The 22,548-nt window shown below is 48.3% G+C and overlaps 1 protein-coding gene across 7 annotated transcripts in view; it reads left to right on the top strand.

Annotated features, from left to right (window-relative positions):
* LOC144112778 (uncharacterized) overlaps positions 1-22,548 on the top strand; it is a 59,227-nt gene that overhangs the window by 4,291 nt on the left and 32,388 nt on the right. For all 7 annotated transcript variants that reach the window (XM_077645589.1, XM_077645593.1, XM_077645594.1 and 4 more), the window contains exons 3-5: positions 2,104-2,324; positions 8,618-8,804; positions 14,865-14,952. In XM_077645589.1, the coding sequence (XP_077501715.1) occupies positions 2,104-2,324; positions 8,618-8,804; positions 14,865-14,952 (496 nt within the window). The remainder of the gene's footprint in view (positions 1-2,103; positions 2,325-8,617; positions 8,805-14,864; positions 14,953-22,548) is intronic.

The following is a 22,548-nucleotide window of genomic DNA, read 5'->3' as shown; positions in this document are numbered from 1 at the left end:
TACATCACTCGTCCTGTCTATACATTGATGAAAAGGCATGATATGCCTGACAATGTACCCAGACCTCTTTCCTATTCATCTCCCAGTCTGACAATTGTAGATTGTAGATACATCAGATAAGGCAGACTATATAATTACTGCAACAGGAAGCAAAAGAAGAATGAAAAGAAGCAAAAGGTACTAGAAACAATTATCCCAGGCACAACACAAGCACAGTTTTTTTTTTCTTTTAGAAATGTTGCAGTCAAACTGATCATAGTGCACTCACAGTGGGAATGTGATTTCCCAAGAAGTGTGCTATCAAGTAGAATTGCTTTTACATGACGGTTTGTAATGTGCCATGGTTAAACATTTTCAGTCTCACCTTATCTATGCTCTTTCCGAAGATGCAGTCTGGGAAAGGCACTTTCATTTACCTTCCACATACACCTGCACACAGACAACAGCGGCTTTTTCACTGTCATTAGACTGCGAGTGGTAATGCAGTAAATGTTGAAGATTAATACAGCAATTTCAGTTGCACCTTCAGGCTGTGCACAGATGTCACAGTAAAGAGCTCATTGGGTGACCCATCAAAGTTGTCAGGCACATATAAGCCAGCGCGTTGTCTTCATGTGCCTACCTATACTTTGCAGTTCCGAAACTTTCGATGAGAAGTAGATTTTTTTTAAAAGTTTGATTTCTAAAAGCACTGATGAGTAACTGTTTGTAAAAGAAGACAATGGAAAGATGTAAGACCTAGAAACAGGAAGATGCGAGCAATTGATGACATAGGCTAGCTATTAAAAACACATTTCAAACATTCTTCAAGCTATATTGTCCACACGGCAATATCGTCGTGAAGGACATGAAACAAATATTGTAATACCTTATCTAAGAGTGCTATGTCTGAATTTTTCCATTTTCCTTCATAGATACTAGCGAAAAACTTCACATTAAAGAGCAACCATGGAATCTTCCGTAATGTGATGCAAACATAAATGAAGTGGTCACACCATAATAAACTACTACTATAGTATCAAAGAATATGCCAGGATATTTGATTCAGTTCGCATGTTCTATTGGTATACAGCTGTAGTAGAGAGAACGATGGGTAAGTAAAAATACCACTCTATATATAAGCCTTCCTGAAACAGATAATTTTCTAGTGTGTTAACTGAAATTCCATGTCAGAAAACCATTTAATCACACAATTTACGTTCTCCTGCAACTAATGAATTGCTGTCTCAAAGTGTGCTTGATCTGTGAGCAAAACTGTACTGTCCATGCACTGGAGGACCAAGCACCTTAAGTTATTGAGCTGAAACCATTAGTTACTAAATTTTTTAAAGAATACAGACGGTGAAATAGACTCCAGTGGTTTACCTGCCTATATATATTGGCAGTTTATCACCAGGTTCGGTTTGGTTATTTAATCTAATAATAAATGATCATGCAAAAAATTCTTCAGGATAGTGAAAAGGGGACCTTAAAAGCCAAGTGAGTACAGTTTGCTTGGTAAATTCTCATAGCTCACCGCATCAATGATTTTCTGAACATTGAGAAAGAAAGCGCAGTTAAACAATGTCTCAAATGACGAATACAGCGCATCTGTAAATTTGTCAAGAATTAACGCAATGCCCTTTCCTGTAATATAGCGATATTGACGATTCGAAAGAACAGAGAATGTTAAAAAATTTTGTGATGCATTCAGATAAGAATTTTTCCAGTATTTGTGATGGAATCAATAACAGGTAAATTTATTAGTTCTCAATGCATTCTTTTGCCTTCCCTTGAATAGTGACTCATATAGAAGCTTTGCAGGTTATAATACAGTATTTTCCTGAACCTCATCAATCAAAAATATCAATGTTTGCAAAAGCATAATGAACCCATGGTAACAGTGAAGTGGGCCTATTTCACCAGAAATTGCACTAACCTGGCCAGAGTCCCTTTCGAGAGCCTCAGAAGATATATTAAACCAGGTTGTAGGGATACACGCGAATCCCCTGTCCCATAGTAACGGCCGCGTGTAATTATCACGCGATGTTATCCACGCGCCGTTCGGGAGGTTTGCGAGGGAGGGCACTCACGCCGCCCCCGCATCCTTTCGCACCCTCGCAGCGACGCTGCCGCGGAGACTTTCCCTCTTTCCCCTCTTAGCACGGAGAGACCTCCTCTCCACATCTCGGGAGAAGGCGTGGTCGCGCAGTTCTCCTGGGGCCCGCTGGTCTTCTGGCAGGACGCGTGGACACGCACGGACGCAGATCTGCCACGGAGACCGCTGCCGTTATCGCCCGGCCACCGTGTGTGAACTGACCGCCGTGAGCGAGGAGCCACGCGGGGTGAGCGGAACCTTCCTCCCCCACCATTTTGTGTGCGTTCCACCCTTTTTGTGCATTTCACCCCTGTACGAGAGCGGAACGCTCCCTCAATGCGGTGGTTGCCTTGTTGCTTGCTGCTAATTGTATTGCTCGGGAGCAATAAACGCTCATCCGAGTAGAATACTCGTGTTTGTCCCCTCTGGGCCGAAATCGCCATGGTTGCAACTTACCACTCCACGGGTTGGGGGTCACAGCTCTGGCTGCTAGAGCTGGCATGCTGGTGCTAGAGAGCAACTACTGCTTCTAGCCCTTTGAGCGTTATTACAAGAATAACCCCCATATTCTTGGCGCCCAATGTGTGGCCAGAGGTGTGGCAAACCAGGTGTCTGTGTGACCGGCTGGCGACACACAGGCCAGCCATGGTGGCCAGCGGGATTGACTTCCAGTCCCTGCTGTGGTTGTCCGATATGGCATCTCAGCAGCAACAGGTTGACACGGCAGTAACAACTACTGCTGGCGTATTGGCAGAGGCTGACGCTAGCCCCTGCGATCTAATGTCGTTTGAGCCGAGCGGTGATTCACGCGACACACTGGGTCAGACGAGCGGCGACGCTAGGCACTTCTCGCCAAGCGCTATGCCGCCAGGTACGGAGAGCACGGTGCAACCTGCGCAGCCTTGCTCGTCCCACGCGGCCCCTCAGCCAGAACTTCCTGGCCAGGCCAACTCCCAAGAGGCTGTGTTGCGCAATGCTTTGCGCCTCATAGAGAGCCTCACGGGTATTGTGCAGAACAACCTGCAAACACTCGCTCCAATGTCGAGACCGAGGCTACGGGTGGACCTTCCCAGCTATGGTGGCTATCATGATCTTGTAAGCGCCAACGAGTACCTGGATCGCATGCTGAACTGCCAGCAGGCGACGGGGCTTACCGATGGCGAGGTTTAGGCACGTGTCATGCCAGTCTCACTGACAGATCAGGCTGCCCGCTTGTTCCGCCTCACTGGCTACCGGTCACGCACAATGGAGGAGTTCCGAGCGAGGTTTCGCGAGGAGTTCTTGCCCGCAGATTACAACCGTCGTCTGTGGCGCGAGTTGGAGCTGTGTACTCAGCATCCGGACAAATCCTTGCTTGAGTACATGAGGGCAATGGACGAACTTTATCGTATCGCTGGAACGGAGACACTTTTCGCATTCGTTCGCTGGGTGCCGAAACGGTTGCATTCAGTGACGGGCAACTGAGAAATGGTTGGGAATTGTCTGACCGAGCTCTCGACCCGTACACGTATGCTATGCGGGCAGCACACACTGCACCTGGCCAAGGTACGCAAAATCGGGACCGACATACCGATCCGGGGAGGCTAGAGCAAAGGGAAACTCCGACGGTACGCCCGGCAGGGAGGAACGGTCAACCGGCGCGAGGCGACAACTGCCCCGCCCGGCAACGGCCGAACACCCTCTGCTACCGGTGCAACCAACGAGGGCACTACGCCTGGGAATGCAGAAGCCCCGTGAACCGAGAGCACGTGCTTTCGGGAATCTAACGGAGCCGCCGATGAGCAACACTGCACAGCTGGCGGCATCAACAGCGGTGCTCAGTGAGTCACACGAACTCTTAGCCCCGCTGGCTTGTCGTTTGGAACCACGCAGCGACACGGCAGTTCCGCTTATTGAGCTTACGGTTGCTTAACGTAAGTTCATGGCTTTGCTAGACACAGGAGCGAGCGCATCCCTGTTTGGCAACGAGGTATGTGAGCATCTCTGTCGGAACGGACTCCGACTGCGAGCGAGCAACCTCACTTTCCGATTAGCCAGCGGCACAGCGCACGCGAGTAGTGCCACACGGCTTGTGGTGCGGTGGGAGAAACGAGTGAGGCGCCAGCGCTTCGCTCACCTCCCCAGCCTATCGGTTTTGTTATTCTTGGCGGAGACTTCCTCGCCAAGACGGGCATTGTTATTGACGTCTGCAACGGAGGATATAGGGAGTGAGCATGTGGCACCCTGAAACCGTTCGTTAAACTCCCAAAAGCGTCACAAGCACATTCGCTTTCCGATGCTACGCGCGTAGACGTATGCAACGATCGCCCGAAAAAGCCCCTCGAAACGCCTTCGGCCGAGCTGCCATACCAGCCGGTCGACCGCGCCGAGAGGAAAAGCGCGAGGGACCCCCCCCTGTCCCCCCTGCAGTGGCACTCTGCGCCGCGGCGGCATGCAGGTCTTCCCGCCCGCTCTGAACAACTCAGGCGGTTTGTCGGGGGAGGGAAAAGCGCGCTTGTCTCTGCTCCTGAACGAATACGATGCTGTATTCATGGAGCAGCCTGGCTGCACTACACTGGTTAGACACAAAATTGAGACAGGCGATGCTGTTCCGTGGAATTGCAATCCTCGGCCAGTCAGCTTGGCTAAGAGGAAAGCGCTCGATGACGCTGTGGACGAACTTCTCGACACAGACGTTGTGGAACGTTCAAACAGCCCCTGGGGGTTTCCAGTGTTGCTAGTGCCCAAAAAGGATGGAACTACCTGCTTTTGTGTGGACTATCGACGCCTGAACGAGGTGACACGGAAGGACGCATACCCACTTCCGGGCATTCCCTCGATCGTGTCTAATGTTTGTGGAGCGAAGTACTTCACTATGCTCGATGCCAGCAGAGGATACTTTCAGGTGGAGATGACTCCCAGTGACCGAGAGAAAACAGCTTTCACTTGTCACAGGGGACTTTTCCAGTTTACCCGAATGCCTTTCAGCCTGGTCGGAGCGCCCGCGGCGTACCAGCATCTGATGGACCGTGTCCTAGGCGATGCAAGGTGGCACCACGCTCTTGCTTACCTGGATGGCATTGTCGTGTATTCGGCAACCTTTGATGAGCACTTACACCATCTCAGGGATGTACTGGGAAGGCTGAGGTTGGCGGGAATCACTCTGAGCCCGAACAAGACCCAGATAGCGGCGACCCGAATAACACTGTTGGGGTTCACGCTAGACAAAGGACGCCTTTTGCTGTGCGAGGACAAGCTGTGGGCTATATTGCGGTTCCCGTCGCCGGCAGAAATGGGCGGACTGCGACGCTTTCTAGGGCTGGTGAACTTTTATCGCCAGCTTATCCCAGATTGCGCAGCTCTGCAAGCCCCCTTAACGGAATTGTTGAGGAATGGTGTGAAGTGGCATTGGGGACCCGAGCAAAAGGCGGCACTACGCCATCTCACTTGCGTGCTCGTGGAAACCACAGAGCGGAGGCTGCCTGACCTGAACAGGAAATTTGTGATCCACACGGATGCTTGTGACCTGGGCTTAGGAGCAATCCTGCTTCAAGATCACGAAGGTAGCCTGAGACCGGTGGCGTTCGCTAGCCGATCATTAACTACCGCAGAGAGAAGCTATTCCGTGACAGAAAAGGAATGTCTCGCGATTATCTTCGCTCTGCGGAAGTTCGACTATTACGTCGACGGAGTTGCCTTCGTGATTGAGACTGATCACATGGCACTCACGTGGCTGAGGCGCCTAGGCGAGCCGAGCGGACTCCTAGCGCGATGGATGCTACTCCTCCAGGGTTACAACTTTACCGTGCGCTACAGGAGGGGTAGAAACAACGTGGTGGCGGCGGACGCACTTTCGCGCGCGCCCATTGATGGCGTGGGAAGTAACAACACTGGCCACTCCGCCGCGCCCAACAGCCGGAGCAGCGCGACTGCCGCGAAGCTCACCCAACGCCCTGAGGGAAGGGACTACCCGCCTTCCCAGGGCGAAAGCGTGAACCACTTGGAATTCATCAGTTCAGTGGTGTGCGTTTTCAGCAGAAAGGAGCTATTGGAGGCACAGCGGGAGGATCCATTTTGTCGAAAAGTGTTCGACGGGCTCAGGGAGCCAGGCGGCGCGGCCACGGCGCACATGGAGGCAACTGGTATTGTTGTCCGTGCGGGGCGCTCGAACACAGCTAGTAATGCCGTGAGCGCGATGGATTCCTATCTGCTCGACTCCGATGGCATCCTGCTGAGATATATCCCCTCCGAGAAGGATACACACGAGTCCTTCAAGGTGGTGATGCCACGCACGATGAGAGGAGCACTTTTACGCTACTTTCATGAGACGTGCATCGCTGGGCATGCGAGTGGCCCTAAGACTTACCTCAAGTTGTGCCGCCTCGCTACCTGGCCTGGCATGAAGCGGGATGCGATTCGCTACGCCCGCTCGTGTGACGTGTGCCAAAGGGTCAAGCTGCGTGGTGGACGCACACCCGGGCTTATGCAGCCGATCAATAGCCAGGGTCCTTGGCAAATTGCGGCTTGTGACGTCATGGGACCTTACCCCAGGACTCCGAGTGGAAACCACTTCCTGCTCATTGTGAGAGACCATTTCAGCAAATGAATGGAACTGTTCCCACTTCGAAAGCTGACGGCACGCGTAATCATGGGGAAGCTGACCGAGGTGTTCACACGATTCGGCTACCCTGGGGAGTTGATAACGGACAATGCATCGTACTTCACTGCCAAACTCTTCGTGGACTCCTGTGCGGCCCTTGGCATTAAGCACAGAAGAACAACCACGTACCATGCCCAGGCGAACCCCTTGGAACGCGTGAACCGCAACATCAAGAACATGCTCGTTGCATTTGTGGAGACGCACAGCGACTGGGACACCTGTCTCCCCGAGATTGTGTTTGCTCTCAGGTCAACCGTGAACCACTCAACTGGGTACACACCTGCCGCTCTCAACCTTGCCAGGGAGCTGGCGAACCCGGTAGAACTTACTCTCCAGGTTTGCAGCAACACCCCGATTGCTTCGTTGGCACACGCCGACTACGCGACCGGGGTGCGCGCGAGGATGACGGAGGCTTTACACAAAGCCCGCCGGAATCTGAGCACTGCTCGGGCCCAGCAGAAGGCGCAGTATGATCGCTCTCCGGGAAATTTACTACAAACCGGGTGACCTGGTGTTGAGGTGCAATCACGTCCTGAGCGACGCCAGTAAGAAATTCTCTGCTTTTCTGTCGTCAAAATGGACGGGTCCATATGTAGTTCGGAAGAAACTTTCCTCTCTCGTCTACAGGTTGGCGTTCTTGACGCTAAGACCGATCGGCGGACCGGTGCATGTCTGTGATCTCAAACCCAACTGTGACAGAGGGAATGAGTGGCCGGTAGAGAACACCCTCCCCTGCCAGCAGGCAGCCGCACTGAGAGGCAAGGCTCGACAACAGAGCCCAGCGCCTCGTTACAACTTGCGCCCACGGCAGAACTAACTCTGGCCAACGTGCAGGGAGTAATTTCTCCTGCTTAATATGGATGGAACAGCCCTTTCATACTTTGCACTGTAGCTTCCAGAGCGAGCACACGCTTTCTCTTCGGAAAAGACCGAGCGGGGTTAGATTAACTTAAACAAAAAAATGTTAAATGTAAAAATAACTAGAAAGAAAAGACAGCCTTGCAGCCACAGGCCAGCCTTCGCAGCGAGCCCGGAAGAGAGCTGACGGACGCAGAGACGACCGTTGCTGCTTCGAACATCCAAAGCCAGGCCGTTCTCCGGACAGCCTCATTCCAGAGCCAAGAGCCCGCTGTCACCACCGAGCAACCAGGCCGAAAACAAACAGCTTCCGGTCGGCCGCAGGAGAGCGAGCGAAAATTTGGGGAAGCTGGCGCCACTTTCTTCCACAGCGAATGCTGCAGCAAAGAAGCCGCCTTGGAGTTCCCCGTTCCCCGCGGCAGAGGCTTCGCCCACGAAAGCAGCTTGGTACCCCGCTGGGCCTGCCTCGCAAGCCCTCAGCGGCCGTAGGAAAATGGGTCGAAGCGCCTTTGCCGGCCCCGCCGAGAGGAAAAGAAGGCGAGCCAAGAGCGAACAGTACAACGAGCTGAATGGAGGCCTGCTGCACGCTGTGCAACGTGCATATTTGCCCCGACTCTGCCTGCCGCCCGCGCCTCTCGGGAAGGCTGCCCTGGCCGAGTAAACCCTCTGAAGCGGGACCTGCGGTCATCGACCCCCTTCAGTGCTTGGCTCCACGGGCGTCCATGGTGGTCGTCTGCACTGCCTTCCTGTCCTGTCATCCACAGCCTTCGACAACGGCACCTGTGGCTGTGAGCTGAAACTTTTCTTAATTGGTTTTAAAGTTAAACGGCGTGTCGCCGGCCCTACTCGGTACACCCCTCGGTGAACGCGGTCCTTCTCGGCCGTAAGGCAGTTCTAAGGAGGGGGATGTGGGGATACAGGCGAATCCCCAGTCCCATAGTAACAGCCGCGCGTAATTATCACGCGATGTTATCCGCGCGCCGTTAGGGAGGTTTGTGAGGGAGGGCACTCACGCCACCCCCGCTTCCTTTCACGCCCCGCAGCGATCTTCCCCTCTTAGCACGGAGAGACCTCCTCTCCACATCCCAGGAGAAGGCTTGGTCGCGCGGTTCTCCTGGGGGAGGCATGCACAGGCACAGACGCAGATCTGCCACGGAGACTGCTGCTGTTATTGCCCGGCCACCGTGTGTGAACTGACCGCCGCGGGCCGTGAGCGAGGAGCCACGCGAGGTGAGCGGAACCTTGCCCACCATTTTGTGTGCATTCCACCCTTTTTGTGCATTTCACCCCTGTACGCGAGCGGAACACTCCCTCGTTGCGGCGGTTGCTTTCTTGCTTGCTGCTAATTGTATTGCTCGGGAGCAATAAATGCTCATCCAAGTAGAATACTCGTGTTTGTCCCCTCTGGCCCGAACCCGCCGTGGTTGCGACTTAGCGCACCGCGGGTTGGGGGTCCCAGCTCTGACTGCTAGGGCTGGCACTCTGGTGCTAGAGAGCGACTACTGCTTCTAGCCCTTTGAGCGTTATTACAAGAATAACCCCCATAAGGTAAAGGTTTTTTTAGTGTGCTGATGTTGTGTTTACTTAATCCCATTCCTGCTGCAAGCCTGAAACATTGACCGAAATTATCAGCTTTTTATGCAGGATCATGCAGAAAACCATTGGTGCAATGAGAGAGTCTATCTCTTCGAGGAAGAGGCTAATCTGTGACATCTTTGCAGGGTTTTTTTTTCAATTAACAATTACAGTAACAATAATAATGCCTTATATGCATTAAAATAATGTTATGTCTAAGAAAGGCTTCTAAAATACTTTTGATGCAACTGCAGCACAAGCACCCAGATTCACATAAAGCCGATAAAAAATAATCGTCTTGTGGCAACATGAGAGGATCTCTTTTGTAGCCTTCCTGTTCCAGACAAACCTCTCACTGCCCCCCAACTTCGTATTCTTCAGTGCATCCTTTTTAAGGTACACTTCTCACCCCTGGCCATTGTTTCGTCTACCACCTCAGAGCCTTTCCTGCATGCCCCATTAGCACCAATCCCTATGCTAACCTGGAACAGTCCCTTTCCTCCTGGCCCATTGCCTTTCAATTACAGCATTACCCACAGCCTCGGACAAGCTGATATTGAACAGTTGGCTTTGGTGACCCTGGCACAGGATGTTCATGGTGCTTCGTGTTGTGTCGTAATAAAGCTGTTTCTCTTTCCCTCACACACACACATGTGGCTGCTGCAGCATCCGTCCATGGGTGTCTTCCTTAATTGGAATGTGGATGTTTGTGCTGCAGTTACTTTCAAAGTATCAAAACAACTTGCCTGAAACATCGTTAAAAAATTATGTATTATAATATTTCGTTCCATCACCTTGTTTACTCTCAAGGGAATTATTAAGAGAAATGGGTGAACAGAACGAATTTTTAGCACAACAAATCAGTTACAATTTTCTTTAAGGTGGTGCTATTGATGATCACAGCGATAAAGGCAAAAAAAGGTGCTTGTAATCGTTATTCTGTGTTGAAAAAATGAATTGGAATATATATTAGCATGACATGAGAGAACACAGCCTTTGAACATGTGATCATCACATGATAAAATTTAAGGCTCATTGTAGTGCTCATGAAGAGCTGAACGTCGGTGCACAAGCGAAAATAAGTAAATGTTGTAAAACAGAAAACAAGACTTACTGTAGTGTTCAAAACTGAATGGTAAAAAAAACGCAAAAATTTATTGTAAAGCTAAAGGAATATCAATATTAAATCAAATTTTGTGTCAAAGGACATTTGTAATGTATGAAACATTTTGGCATCCTAATCTCCCTTCCAAATTTCAGTAGGAATTGTGGACAATTTTAGAATGTGTGATAAAATAATATTTTTTGATCCATGTTTAATATTAGTCTTTGCTGCTTTGCCAATGCCAAAGACAAAATTTTTCTGAAAACTTGTATATCTATAAGTACAGTTTGAAACACTTTACGTATTACATGATCATACTTCTGAATTGTCAAGTTGAGATTTTAGGGCATCGTCAAAGGTGTGTACCACTCATATTAACAAGACAGCAAGAGCTGCATTAAAACTATCCAACATTAAAATAATCATTAAACTGCAAAATCAAACAGCTCCAATTGAAGGACACATTGTGCTTCTGTAAGTTCCAGTGGTTCTCGTTAAGCTGGTCCCAAGACGTGATCCCAGCGCTTTTAACAGCGCTTCAACAAACCTTAACAGAAGCACAAAATTAGTGTACAAAGTACCATGAACTTGTGGCTGGGCATGCGCATGTCGAGGACCTCATTCCAATAGCAAGTACCACGCATAAATATTGACACAGTAGTAAGATTTTTTAAAATGAATAAAAGTTTTTCCTTGATGCCAGCCAATATGAATTTGCCAATTTTGAGTATCTTTGTGACACTTATGGCAAAGTAAAACGTGCCTTCAGTTACTTCTGCTTAATGCATTTCTTATAATATGACTAATTATTGAGAAAGTTGGCTTAGATCTGAAGAAAGCATATCAGTCTGAGCAGCTAAGACACACAAACAAGGAATGAAAATATGATAAATAAGCTGCAACAAACCAATTTATTTCATAATGAGACTGAGAACTCGTGTCTCGTAATCTTCCTATGTGGTGTTGTTCCCTTGTCTAGAATTTAGCGCTCCCCATTCTCAGTATACACGACCAACTAGCCCCCTACAAAGCTTTACTGGTAATTTATTTCCTGCTCATATTATTACGCTACAGTAAAACCTCGCTAATTCGGCCCCCGTTAATTCGGATAATTCAGCATCCTCACTCCCTCCCTTCAAAAATGTACATAGCCCTATGGCAGCAAACCTTCGTTAATTCGGCGCAGAATTGCGCACACACGGGTAATTGGGACTGGAGGCAGGGCAAGAATGGTGCTGGTATCCATTCCAATCCAAGCCAAGCCAGCGTACGAAAAGTGGCACTGCTATACGTTCAGTTCATCATCATCGTCCAAGGATCATCGCCATCACTGGAAACGGCTGACACCGCTCTCCATTCCGGAAATGCATAGCTACTGCAGTCACTTCTCAGTTAACAACAAACGAGAACGACCAGAGCGGCCATTTTGTGGTTTCTTTACGTGGTGTGGTGTGTTGTGTCGGTGCGTGCGGTCGTGGTGCTTTTTATTACGATGGCAGTACCGGCAAAGCACGCGAAGTATGCGGCCAAGGACTTATCAACCAAAGTGAAGATCCTCAAGGCACTGAAAGACGGCGCTTCCAGAGAAGTTATGCGCCAGTTCGATGTGAAAAGAAGCACGCTATCGACATACGTCGAGAATGACGCTCAAATAGTGGAAGCCTTTGAGGGCGAGAAATTTCATGCCGGTCGGAAGCGCCTACGAACTGCTGCCCATCCAGCCCTGGAGGAAGCATTGTTGCGGTGGATTGCCGCTGTCCGTGATTCGAAGGTGCCGTTGAGTGGACCACTCATCTGCACGCTGTGGGATACACAGGTATCCCCTCCTCGTCCCCCGCGCCAGCGGCGACCAAGACTTACACGGGCACGCTGACCACCAGGAATGTGGAGAGAAGGCACCCCCGCGGCTCTGCTCATTTCCACCCCAGCACTGACGTGACGTCACGGCAGCGCGCTGCCTTCTACGGAGAGGGTAGCACGCCTAAGCTTGACGGCAACGATTTGCTGCCTGGGAGGCAGTGCCCGAAGGGATAAAAGCTGGGAACGCGCGGCGGGAAGGGACTCTCGCTGCCGCACCTTACCTAAGTGCCCCACGGACCCCGAACACCAACGCCGGTTGACGTCAACGACTTGGTGAGCTACTGAACATCTATTTTACGGATAGAACATTCTTCCGCAGTGTGCTTTACCTCGTGTTCGGATAATAAACTATTTCCTAGCGTGCCCTGCCATTGCCTATTTCGTCCGGACCTGCCGTGGCTGCGACTCTGCACCACGGGTTGAGGAAATGTGTTGCATACTTGAATATTCAACGCCTGCGTGTAGCTTGCACGGAAGCTCGCCTTCCCGGCCGGCTGGACGCAGAGGGACCCCATCACGCAAGGAGAGACCTATGCCCTCCGAATGAATATTGATTCATTCAAGGCGTCAGGGTTAGTTTCCCGTTTTAAAGACCGGCATGGACTTGTTTTTAAGATCGTGTGCGGGGAGAGGGGTGAGGTGGAAGAAGTCGTAAAAGATTGGCAAAACGTCCACCTTAAAGAACACGTGGCAGCCTACGACCCCAACGACGTCTTTAATGCAGACGAATCGGCACTCTTCAAAGCACTGCCAGATAAAACGATAGCATTCAAGGGGGACCCGTGCACTGGTGGTAAAAGGAGTAAGGAGCGGGTGACAGTGCTGTTGTCAGCAAACATGACGGGCACGGAGCGGCTTCCAATTCTCGTCATCGGGAAGGCTCTGTAGCCAAGATGTTTTAACAACATCAAGCGACTTCCCGTCGAGTACCGTGCAAACTGGAAAGCATGGATGACGTTGGAGATATTTCGTTCCTGGTTGCAGGAGCTGGATCGACGCTTCAGTGCCAAGTAATGCAAGGTGCTTTTGATAGTGGACAATTGCACCGCACACTGCAACGTTGCGAATTTAAAGGCGATCCGGCTAGTGTTCCTACCTCCCAACACTACCGCTGCTCTTCAACCGATGGACCAGGGAGTGCTCCAGTACGTTAAGAAAAGGTACCGCAAGCAAGTGCTGGAACGAATGCTTCCCTGCATGGAGCGGAAGCAGCAGTATAACATCACGCTTCTGAGTGCGATGCATATTTTGGCCCACGTGTGGGCGAACATGCCGCCAGAAATGGTGTCGAGCTGTTTTAGGCACAGTGGATTTGTGTGGCCCGAGACATCCCAGAGCCTGGAGTCTGCAACGCCAGAAGAGGACCACGATTGGGCATTCGTTGGCCTGCTCCCCACCGAATTTCCGCTCGCCGACCACGTTGCTATCGACAACGGCGTTGTCGTCGCCGGCCAGTTGAGCGATGACGAGATAATCAGCGATGCTCTCGGTGTGGCAGGTGAGGCTTCTGATGAAGATGACCCGTGCGATGTACTCCCGGTGCACCGTACTGCAAAAGAAGCCGCAGATACTCTTGCTGTTTTAGAGTAGTTCTGCTATGGTGCTCCATGCAACACGCTCGCACTGGACGGATTGTCGCACGTACGGAAGCTAGTCCTTTCCGCCCAGCTATCCGCGAAAAATCAAATGATTATCACCGACTTCTTCTCAAAGTGAAGGTATGCAATAAAAGAATTGTAAATGTGCCATTTTTGTTGTCCATTCGATAATTCAACATTCGGATAATTCGGACAATTTTTTTACTCCCGCAAGATCTGAATTAATGAGGCTTTACTGTATTATACCCAGTATTCTAATCTCTTAAAAATGTCTCACAGGCAAGTGAATGTGCTTTAAAGGAGGGGTGTATACTCCATTGAAATGCCATCTACCATGACTTACTGACAGAAGTATCCCCTCAGAACACCGTTGCTGTACACCAATTGTCTGGAATTTTTTTCTGCACACAAAAAGTGCGTGGATTCAGGCAGGACAGCTTAAGAGAAGTACAAAATGGATTCTGAACCTGCTCGCAAGCCTGCTTTTTGACGTCAGTTGTGGAATATATTTTGGGAGCAGGGCACAACTGCTGTTAGCTTAGGTGCATAGGGAACCCTTTGTCGGTCATGGAGTTCCCACTTTGCATTAAAGGTAGAATGAAACTTGGGTCACTGACCATGCCGAACACGTTGATTTACATATTGGAACCCTTACAGGTTTCTTGTTCTCAATGAAGGACTGATCATGAAAGAAGAAGCTTATGTAGCCTTAACTAATCGGTGCAAAACTTTGCATAGGTGTGGTGAAGGTTTCCCTTTGTTCTGTTGAGTGTATTCAGCATGGTCTGTAGTATTAAGGATTCAAGGTCCAGCCACGCTTGCGAATTTCTTTCAGTGGCAATGATTTCCACATCATCGCAAGCAATTTTACGCCCTATTCGTGCATGCTCTGCCAGAGCACTTGAGGTTGTTTGTTTCCTGCCGAAATCATTGCAGCGCTCTTAGCCGCCTTAGTAGATTTCCTGCCTCCCGATGTAGACTGAGTTACAATCGTCGCAGGATATCTTGTAAACGATTCCAGGAACTTCAAACAAGGCAGAGCATCTTTAACATTTGCAAGATCCTCGTGCAATTTAATAGTTAGCACGTGGGTGACATTCACCTAGTTCCTTTCGAAGACTCGTGCCCTTCGCTTATAACTACAATGTACAGGGCCGTCCACCCTTAGTATGAATGCAATGGATGGATGGATGGACGGACGGACGGACGGACGGACGGACGGACGGACTAGTAAAAAAATGTAAGTGCGTGCCTCGCTTAGAAGATACTGTTGTTTTAGACATAAGTCGAGACAGCTTAGCTCGTGAGTTAAAAGAGGCGTTTTTCATCAAACGAAAGGGCTTGGAATGCGTAAGTGACCCGTCAAAATTGCTCTATGAAAGTGAACTGGCTTTCCTAGAAGGCCGCGGTTGAATTTGGAACATGTGTAAAAAGCTGGCATCTGCGCATGCCTAAAAAACTGAAATTCATGTTTGTTTTTAAAAACCTTTTATACTTTCCTTTTCATGTGGCCTGTACACCACGTGTCATTGCTCTTTTTATCGTTTTTACATATTCACCATGCAAGTCTTTTATTGCTTTTATGTCCCTATACACCATGTGACGTTTACCACCTCTTATTGTCACCGGTACTATTCGCCTATATATTGCGTGTTTCCCTGAATAAAAAATCAGTTGTCAGTAAGCGCTTGCCCGTGTCACTTCTTACGTCTTGTCTCTGTAGGCGCTTCTTTTAGTAACATGCACCAACAAGCCTAGCAAAAAGTTCTACTTGAAGACATTCGTAATGTTTAAAACATTTTGGCATCCTAATATCTCTTCCAAATTTCCGCAAGAATTGTGGACAATATTGGAATATGCGGTAAAATAATATTATTTTGATCCATGTTTAATATTAGTCTTTGCTGCTTTGCCAATGCCAAAGACTGATAAAATTTTTCTCAAAACTTGTAATATCTATAAGTACAGTTTGAAACACTTTACGTATAACATAATCATACTTCTCAATTGTCAAGTTGAGATTTTAGGGCATCGTCAAAGGTGTCTACCACTCATTTAATAAGAGAGAAAGAGCTGCATTACAACTATCTAACATTAAAATAATAATTAAACTCCAAAATCAATGGCCCCAGTTGAAGGATGCATTGTGCTTCTGTAAGTTCCAGTGGTTCCCTTTAAGCTGCTCCCATGACGTGATCCCAGCTTTTTTAACAGCGGTTCAACAAACCTTAACAGAAGCATAAAGTTAGTGTACCTAAGTGCCATGAAATTGTGGCTGCCCATGCGCATGTCGAGGAGCTCGTTCGAATAACCAGTACCATACATAAATATCGACACATTAGCAAGATTTATTACAATGAACAAAAGCTTTTCCTTGATGCCAACCAATATGAATTTACCAATTTTGAGTATCTTTGTGACACTTATGGCAAAGTGAAACGTGCCTTCACAATTACTTCTGCTTATATGCATAGCTTTCAATGTGACTTATTGTGAAAGTTGGCTTAGATCTGAAGAAATCATATCAGTCTGAGCAGTTAAGAAACACGAACAAGGAATGAAAATATGCAACAAACCAATTTATTTCATAATGAGACTGAGCACTCGTGCCTCGTTGTCTTCCTATGTGGTGTGATTCCCTTCTCTAGAATTTAGCCCTTCCCAGTATCAGTATGCATGACCAACTATCCCCCTACAAAGCTTAACTGGCAATTTATTTCCTGCTCATATTATTACGCAATGATACCCTGTATTCTAATCTTTTAAAAGAAGTTCAATCTCACAGGCAAGTGAATGTGCTTTAAAGGGGGGGGGGGGACATACTCTGTTGAAATGCTATCTAGCATGACCTACTGACAGAAGTACCCCCCAGAACACCACTGCAGTACACCAATTTTCTGGAAGGTTTTTTCTGCCACCTGTGCTTTCTGCGAACACAAAAAGTGCGTGGATTCAGGTAGGGCAGTTTAAGAGAAGTGGCACAAAATGGATTCCGAACCTGCTGGCGAACCTGCTTTTTGACGTCAGTTGTGGAATATATTTTGGGAGCAGGGCACAACTGCTGTTAGCTTAGGCGCATAGGGCACCCTTTGTCGGTCGTGGAGTTCCCACTTTGCGTTAAAGGTAGGATGAAACTTCGGTCCCTGACCATGCCAAACACGATGATTATATTTCGGAATCCTTACAGGTTTCTTGTCCACAATGAAGGACCGATCATGAAAGAAGCTTATGAAGCCTTAACTAATCAGCGCAATGACTTTGCATAGGCCTGGTGAAGGTTTCCCTTTGTTCTGTTCTGTGTATTCAGCATGGTCTGTAGTATTAAGGATTACAGGCCCAGCCACGCTTACGAATTTCTTTCAGTGGCAACGATTTCCACATTATCGTATCGCAAGCAATTTCATGTCCTGTTTGCGCATGTTCTGCCACAGCACTTGAGGTTGTTTGATTCCTGCCGAAATCATTACAGCGCTCTTAGCCGCCTTGGTAGATTTCCTGTTTCTCCGATGTAGACTGAGTTACAATCGTTGCCGGGTATCTTGTAAACGATTCCAGGCACTTCGAACGAGGCAGAGCATCTTTAACAATTGCAATAGTTCACACGTGGGCAATATTCACCTAGTGCCTTTCGAAGACTCATGCCCTTCACTTATATTTATAATGTACAGGGCCGTCCACCCTTAGTATGAATACACTGGATCGATGGATGGATGGATAAGGCTGAACTCTCTAAATCGTGTGGTGGTTCAAGCCACAAAGCATGACTTGTGAAATTTTACTCTTGTCTTGATTTTAGCCGCCAATCAGATAACCTTCGCTTGGTTACTTCTATCCGCCTAAAATGTAATTTTTCTTCATTGTCCTTAAACCCCACTGCTTTGAAAAAATCAGCCCCGCTGCTTACCACTGCAGGGTGAAGCCCTTTACAGAGAAGTATCAAGTGTTCAGCTGTTTCCTCCTCTCCGCACGCAATGCACAACATATCTATCTCGTGATACCTGACTCTATGTCTTAGTCCTCAAACCTACCATCCTGGCCTCAAACAACAGAGCTTCCCCTACAATTATCATAGATATTTTCTGCTTAAAGATCCTGTGTGTTCCCAGTGCCGATTTCGTCAGCATTCCTGTTTTCCACAGAACTCTGTTTCTTTAACTTTTTCTTAAACGATAATTGCTGATTTGCCCTCCTACTCCTGTCCAGATATTTGCTTGTCAATTGTTTGGTTCGCTTTCTCCATTTCATGTGAACGCGTTCCTCCTTCTGTACACGTATCTGAATACTTTCCTAGCCCACTGCTTTCCCCCCATTTTTCTCAATCGCTCCTCAGATGCCATCTTACTGCTAGCTTCTCTGCTCTCGAACGACGCCCATCCCATATCATCCTGTACCCCTTGATTTGGTGTATTGCCATGTGGCCCCAAAGCTAGCCTCCCTATGCCGCGTTGTTTGACTTTTAACCTTGCTTGAACTTCTGGTCTCATGTACAGGACTGCATTGCTGAAAGTCAGACTAGGAACCATCACACCTTTCCAGATCCCCCTTACCACTTCATACGTATTGTAATTCCAGTGCCCTATTTTTCATGACAGCTGCACTCCTACTAGCTTTATTCATTCACCGCATCATCACCCCTTTATTTATCCACATCCCAAGATACCTGTACTCATCCACGACTTCTAGTGTGAACTCTTGTGTTCTATGCTGGCCGCCCTCATCATTAAATATCGTGACAGCAGATTTCTCCTTACTAAACTTCAAACCTAATCTCCCTCTGTATCGCAGATGGTAATCAAGTTCTGCAAATGTTCCTTATTGTCAGCCATTAGCGCTACATCATCCGCGTACATTAGTCCTGGTAATGACTGTTTAATTCATTCTCCGTGCTTGAAAAAAGGGTTGAAGCCTATTCCGCTTATCTCTAGTTTGGGCTCGAACCCTTGCAGGTACATGAACAACAAAGGAGACAGAGGACATCCTTGCTTAAGCCCCCGCTGTATGTCTACATGCTGCAACACATTTTTTTCAGATTTTATAAGCACTCTGTTACCTTTATATATACCTTTTGAAAGATTAATTACTCCATATCTTCCACATCCAATGTGCCCAGTATGTCCCCCGAATCCTCTTGAATAATGTTGCCGTAGGCTCGCCTGATATCCAGAAATGCTAGCCATAGGGGCCTGTGTTCCTTTTCAGCAACTTCTATATACTGTGTCAGTGAAAACAGATTGTCCTCCAACCTCCTTTGTTTCCAGAACCATTTTTGCAGCTCCATAGCACCCCCTTGTTCGCCACCCAAACCTGCAGCCTGTCCTTTATAATCTGCATCACCACCACGTACACCACAGATGTCACTGTTATGGGACGGTATTTGCTTATGTCAGCTTTGTACCCCTTTCCCTTATATATCATGTTCATTCTACTTGATTGCCATTCATCGGGGCTTTGCCATCCACTATCATTTTGTTCACTAACTCTATTAATGTTTGCTTGGATTTTGGTCCTAGCTTCTTTTTTAACATAATCGGAATACCATCTGGTCCTGTTGACGTGCCACTGGGAACCTTCTTCTCTTGTCGTAACGGGAGCGCATGGTTGCGCTCTCTGGAGGGCCACTGTGTCCGACACGGCCGCGCATCGAAGCGAAGTGGCAGATGATGCGAAGTGCCGCGCCCAGGTCCAACTTCTGCTGCGCCACTCGGCTGCGATGAGTGGCCATGTCGGACGCAGTGGCCCTCCAGAGAGCGCAACCATGCGCTCGCGTTACGACAAGAGAAGGTTGCTAGTGGCACGTCGACAGGACCAGATGGTATTGCGATTATATCAATAAAGCTTGGACCAAAATCCAAGCAAACATTAATAGAGGTACTGAACAAAATGGTAGTGGATTGCAAAGCCCCCAGTGGATGGCGATCAAGTAGAATGAACATGATATATAAGGGAAAAGGAGACAAAGCTGACACAAGCAAATACCGTCCTTCAGAAACGCACTGCGATGAGTCTCGGTAAGCCTGAGTAGATAATTGTGGAAGGGATTCAGCAATGAAGAGGGAACATGTCTGGAGCGTACGAAAATGCGGTACGTGTGTGCTTCTTTGCTGCTGTCGCGGTGGCCGCATTAATCCGATAGAATCATTGCTATATTGGAATCCAGAAATTGTGTATTCTAAGGTGCAGGCGACAAGAATAAAGCGGATGGCAGAAACAAAATTGTCGGAGCGAACCCATGCAAGTGCATTTCGTACAGCACTGTTTGTGCAGTCTGCCGCGGCATAGTTTCGTTTTTGTGCTGTCGTTTGCGCTAGCGTCGCAGCATCGGTGTAACTGTGCCAACAGACGCACAAAAAATCACATAGTCTGTAAGTGTGTTGGCGTTGGCCTGGGTGCTTCCAGAAGTCGCCGAACGCAGCGGCGAACAAGTGCCTATATAGAGAACGTGTATAGTCTTGCTTTTTCTGGCCGGCGTCGCCAATACGCGCGCATTGAACGAATTCTGGGACGGTGTTAACTACCATCGTGAGATGACTTTCGCGACGTACGACAAGGGAATTATGCAACAATATCATTATGCAATAGATATAGGCGATCGAGTTTCAGTTGTAGGGGCTTCTGTGGCAGCTGGACTATCTGGCTCATATGAAAAAAAAAAAAACTTACCGGGAAAAACGGAGCAACCGCGAACACTAACAGCGGGTTCTACTGGATGTTTGTTATGCAAAGGGAAAAATTAATACTTCCTCTTTATTGCGAGGGCTAGAAGCGCCAGCTGCCGAATTCCATATCGATATCACCATTTCGCTGTGCCGCATGCAAGCACTATGATGAGTGCGTTTAGTGGTAAAACCTTTTATGTGCGATCCTTCCTCAAACACATGCTCACACTGTGAATTCTCGTTGTTTCGTGCTCGCTTTTATAGCTCAAACTTTCGGTCAATCTATTGGAACATGACAGCTTGACTTTGTAAGCTACCGAACGACAGTCTTTCGGCTTTTCACTTCTCTGCCTTTTGGCGAAGATCATAGCACCGATGCGCGGCCTTGTGGTAGAGCATCCGCCTCACATTTGGGAGGTGCTGTGTTCGATTCCCAGTGCCACCGGGTGCCCACGGGTTTTAAGATTTCCCCCGCCATGGTGCTCTGCTCATCAAAGGTGAGAAGCTTGGGAGAAGGGTCTTCGCCCAAACCATTCCCTTGACAGATCAGAGATAAGTTCCGCCATCAAGCAACCCTAAATCCACCTCGTGCAGTAGAAGCCCATTTTTTTTTTAACCCGTCATGCACACCTGCCGATGCGTGTGAGCCAGCCACAACGGTAGCAAGCAAATACCGCTGCACTTCGCTCGAAGGGGGTTTGTGAGCGGTGAGTGCTATGGCACATCTCTTGAGGCTAGAGAGGTGAACGTTGCAAGTTTTGTAACTGGCACAAGGCGAGAGTTTTGGACTGCGGGTTTTAACCACGTGGAGACGTTCTTGTGGCCGCATTTGACGTTAATTTTGCGGCGCAGGCTATCCTTCTTATGCAGTGCACCCCTGGAGAGCCGACACTAGGCCGGGGGACCGCCTGTTCCAATTGGATTAATTGGCTGGTAGACCAGAGGCCGCGGGAATCGTATCCACGACCTCCCGTAGCCGACGCGAGCACTCAAGCACGAGCCCACGGCTGCGGTGGCGATGTTCTTGTCACAGTTCAGACACTGAGAAGGCGTATGACGTGATGTGGCATTGTTGAGAAACATTAATGACACAAAAAATCGCTGAACAGGAGCATAAGCTACAACAAGAGTGAGAGCATTAACAAGACGACGCCTTCCACACTCCTTTGTGACACCTCCAGCTGTGGAATGCTGCTCCAGATGCAGCATTCTTGACGGGACATGGCCCGCTTAACTCTTGTGTATGGGTTTCACCACACTGGAATCCCTGGCCGTAACGGACCCACAGATGCTGGCACATTTCAACTAGGAATCTGTGCAGGCATTTCAGCAGCTGTTTCCCTTCTCACTAGATGAAAAGTGCCTGGCTGATCCGGAGTCTTAGATTTGGAAGTTTGTTAAAACTGTGCTCACAAGTTTTTGCTTTCTTTTATTGGTTCATAAGAGTGGTGGCCATATGTGCTGACATTCCATGTGCTTTCACAAAAGAAACAAACAACTCTACTTTGAGAAAATTCTAGAAAATATCTAAACGGAACACACTGCATGCTTTCAGGAGCTCCATACACTGCTCATTGTACTGCGAAAGAATGAATCAGGCTTTCAAGAAGGAACCCTTGAAAAAGAGGGCTGACAAAGGTTGGTTTGCTCATCACTGAGAAGCACTGCCTTTTACTGCCTTTCCAATGAAGGCACACTAGCATCCCTTTCGATTGCAGCAATGCCACAGGACAAGCACCAAGTGCTTTCGACAAAAAGTAACAGCTTTTTACGACCTCGTCATCACAGCTCGAACCGCAGAGAAACTAGCCTCTATTTGTTTCTGCAACAGCCAAAAGATTGACGGGGCCTGAGAGCAAGATTTACAGATCGATTTTGATGCCACACTGGAGTGGCATGGCACCTCGCATCAGTATACTGAAAGTGCATGAATTCTGCACATTACTATGACTACGGCTTATTCCACAGAAAATTCTTTTGAACGTAGTTGTGTCTATTCATATGCACCAGACCAAATTTAATGAGGAGTATGGTAACCTGTACAGAACCAACCAGTATATACAATGCTCACTTAATTGAAGGCAAGAAAAAGACAGCTAGAACAGATAGGCTGCCATGCCTAATACTCGTTAGAAGCAAAAATATGTCATGCCAATAAGAAAGGACCATGTGCTGGACAC

Source organism: Amblyomma americanum, chromosome 1 (genome assembly GCF_052857255.1).
Source record: "Amblyomma americanum isolate KBUSLIRL-KWMA chromosome 1, ASM5285725v1, whole genome shotgun sequence".
Taxonomy (NCBI): domain Eukaryota; kingdom Metazoa; phylum Arthropoda; class Arachnida; order Ixodida; family Ixodidae; genus Amblyomma; species Amblyomma americanum.
This window is presented reverse-complemented; position numbering and strand designations above follow the sequence as displayed.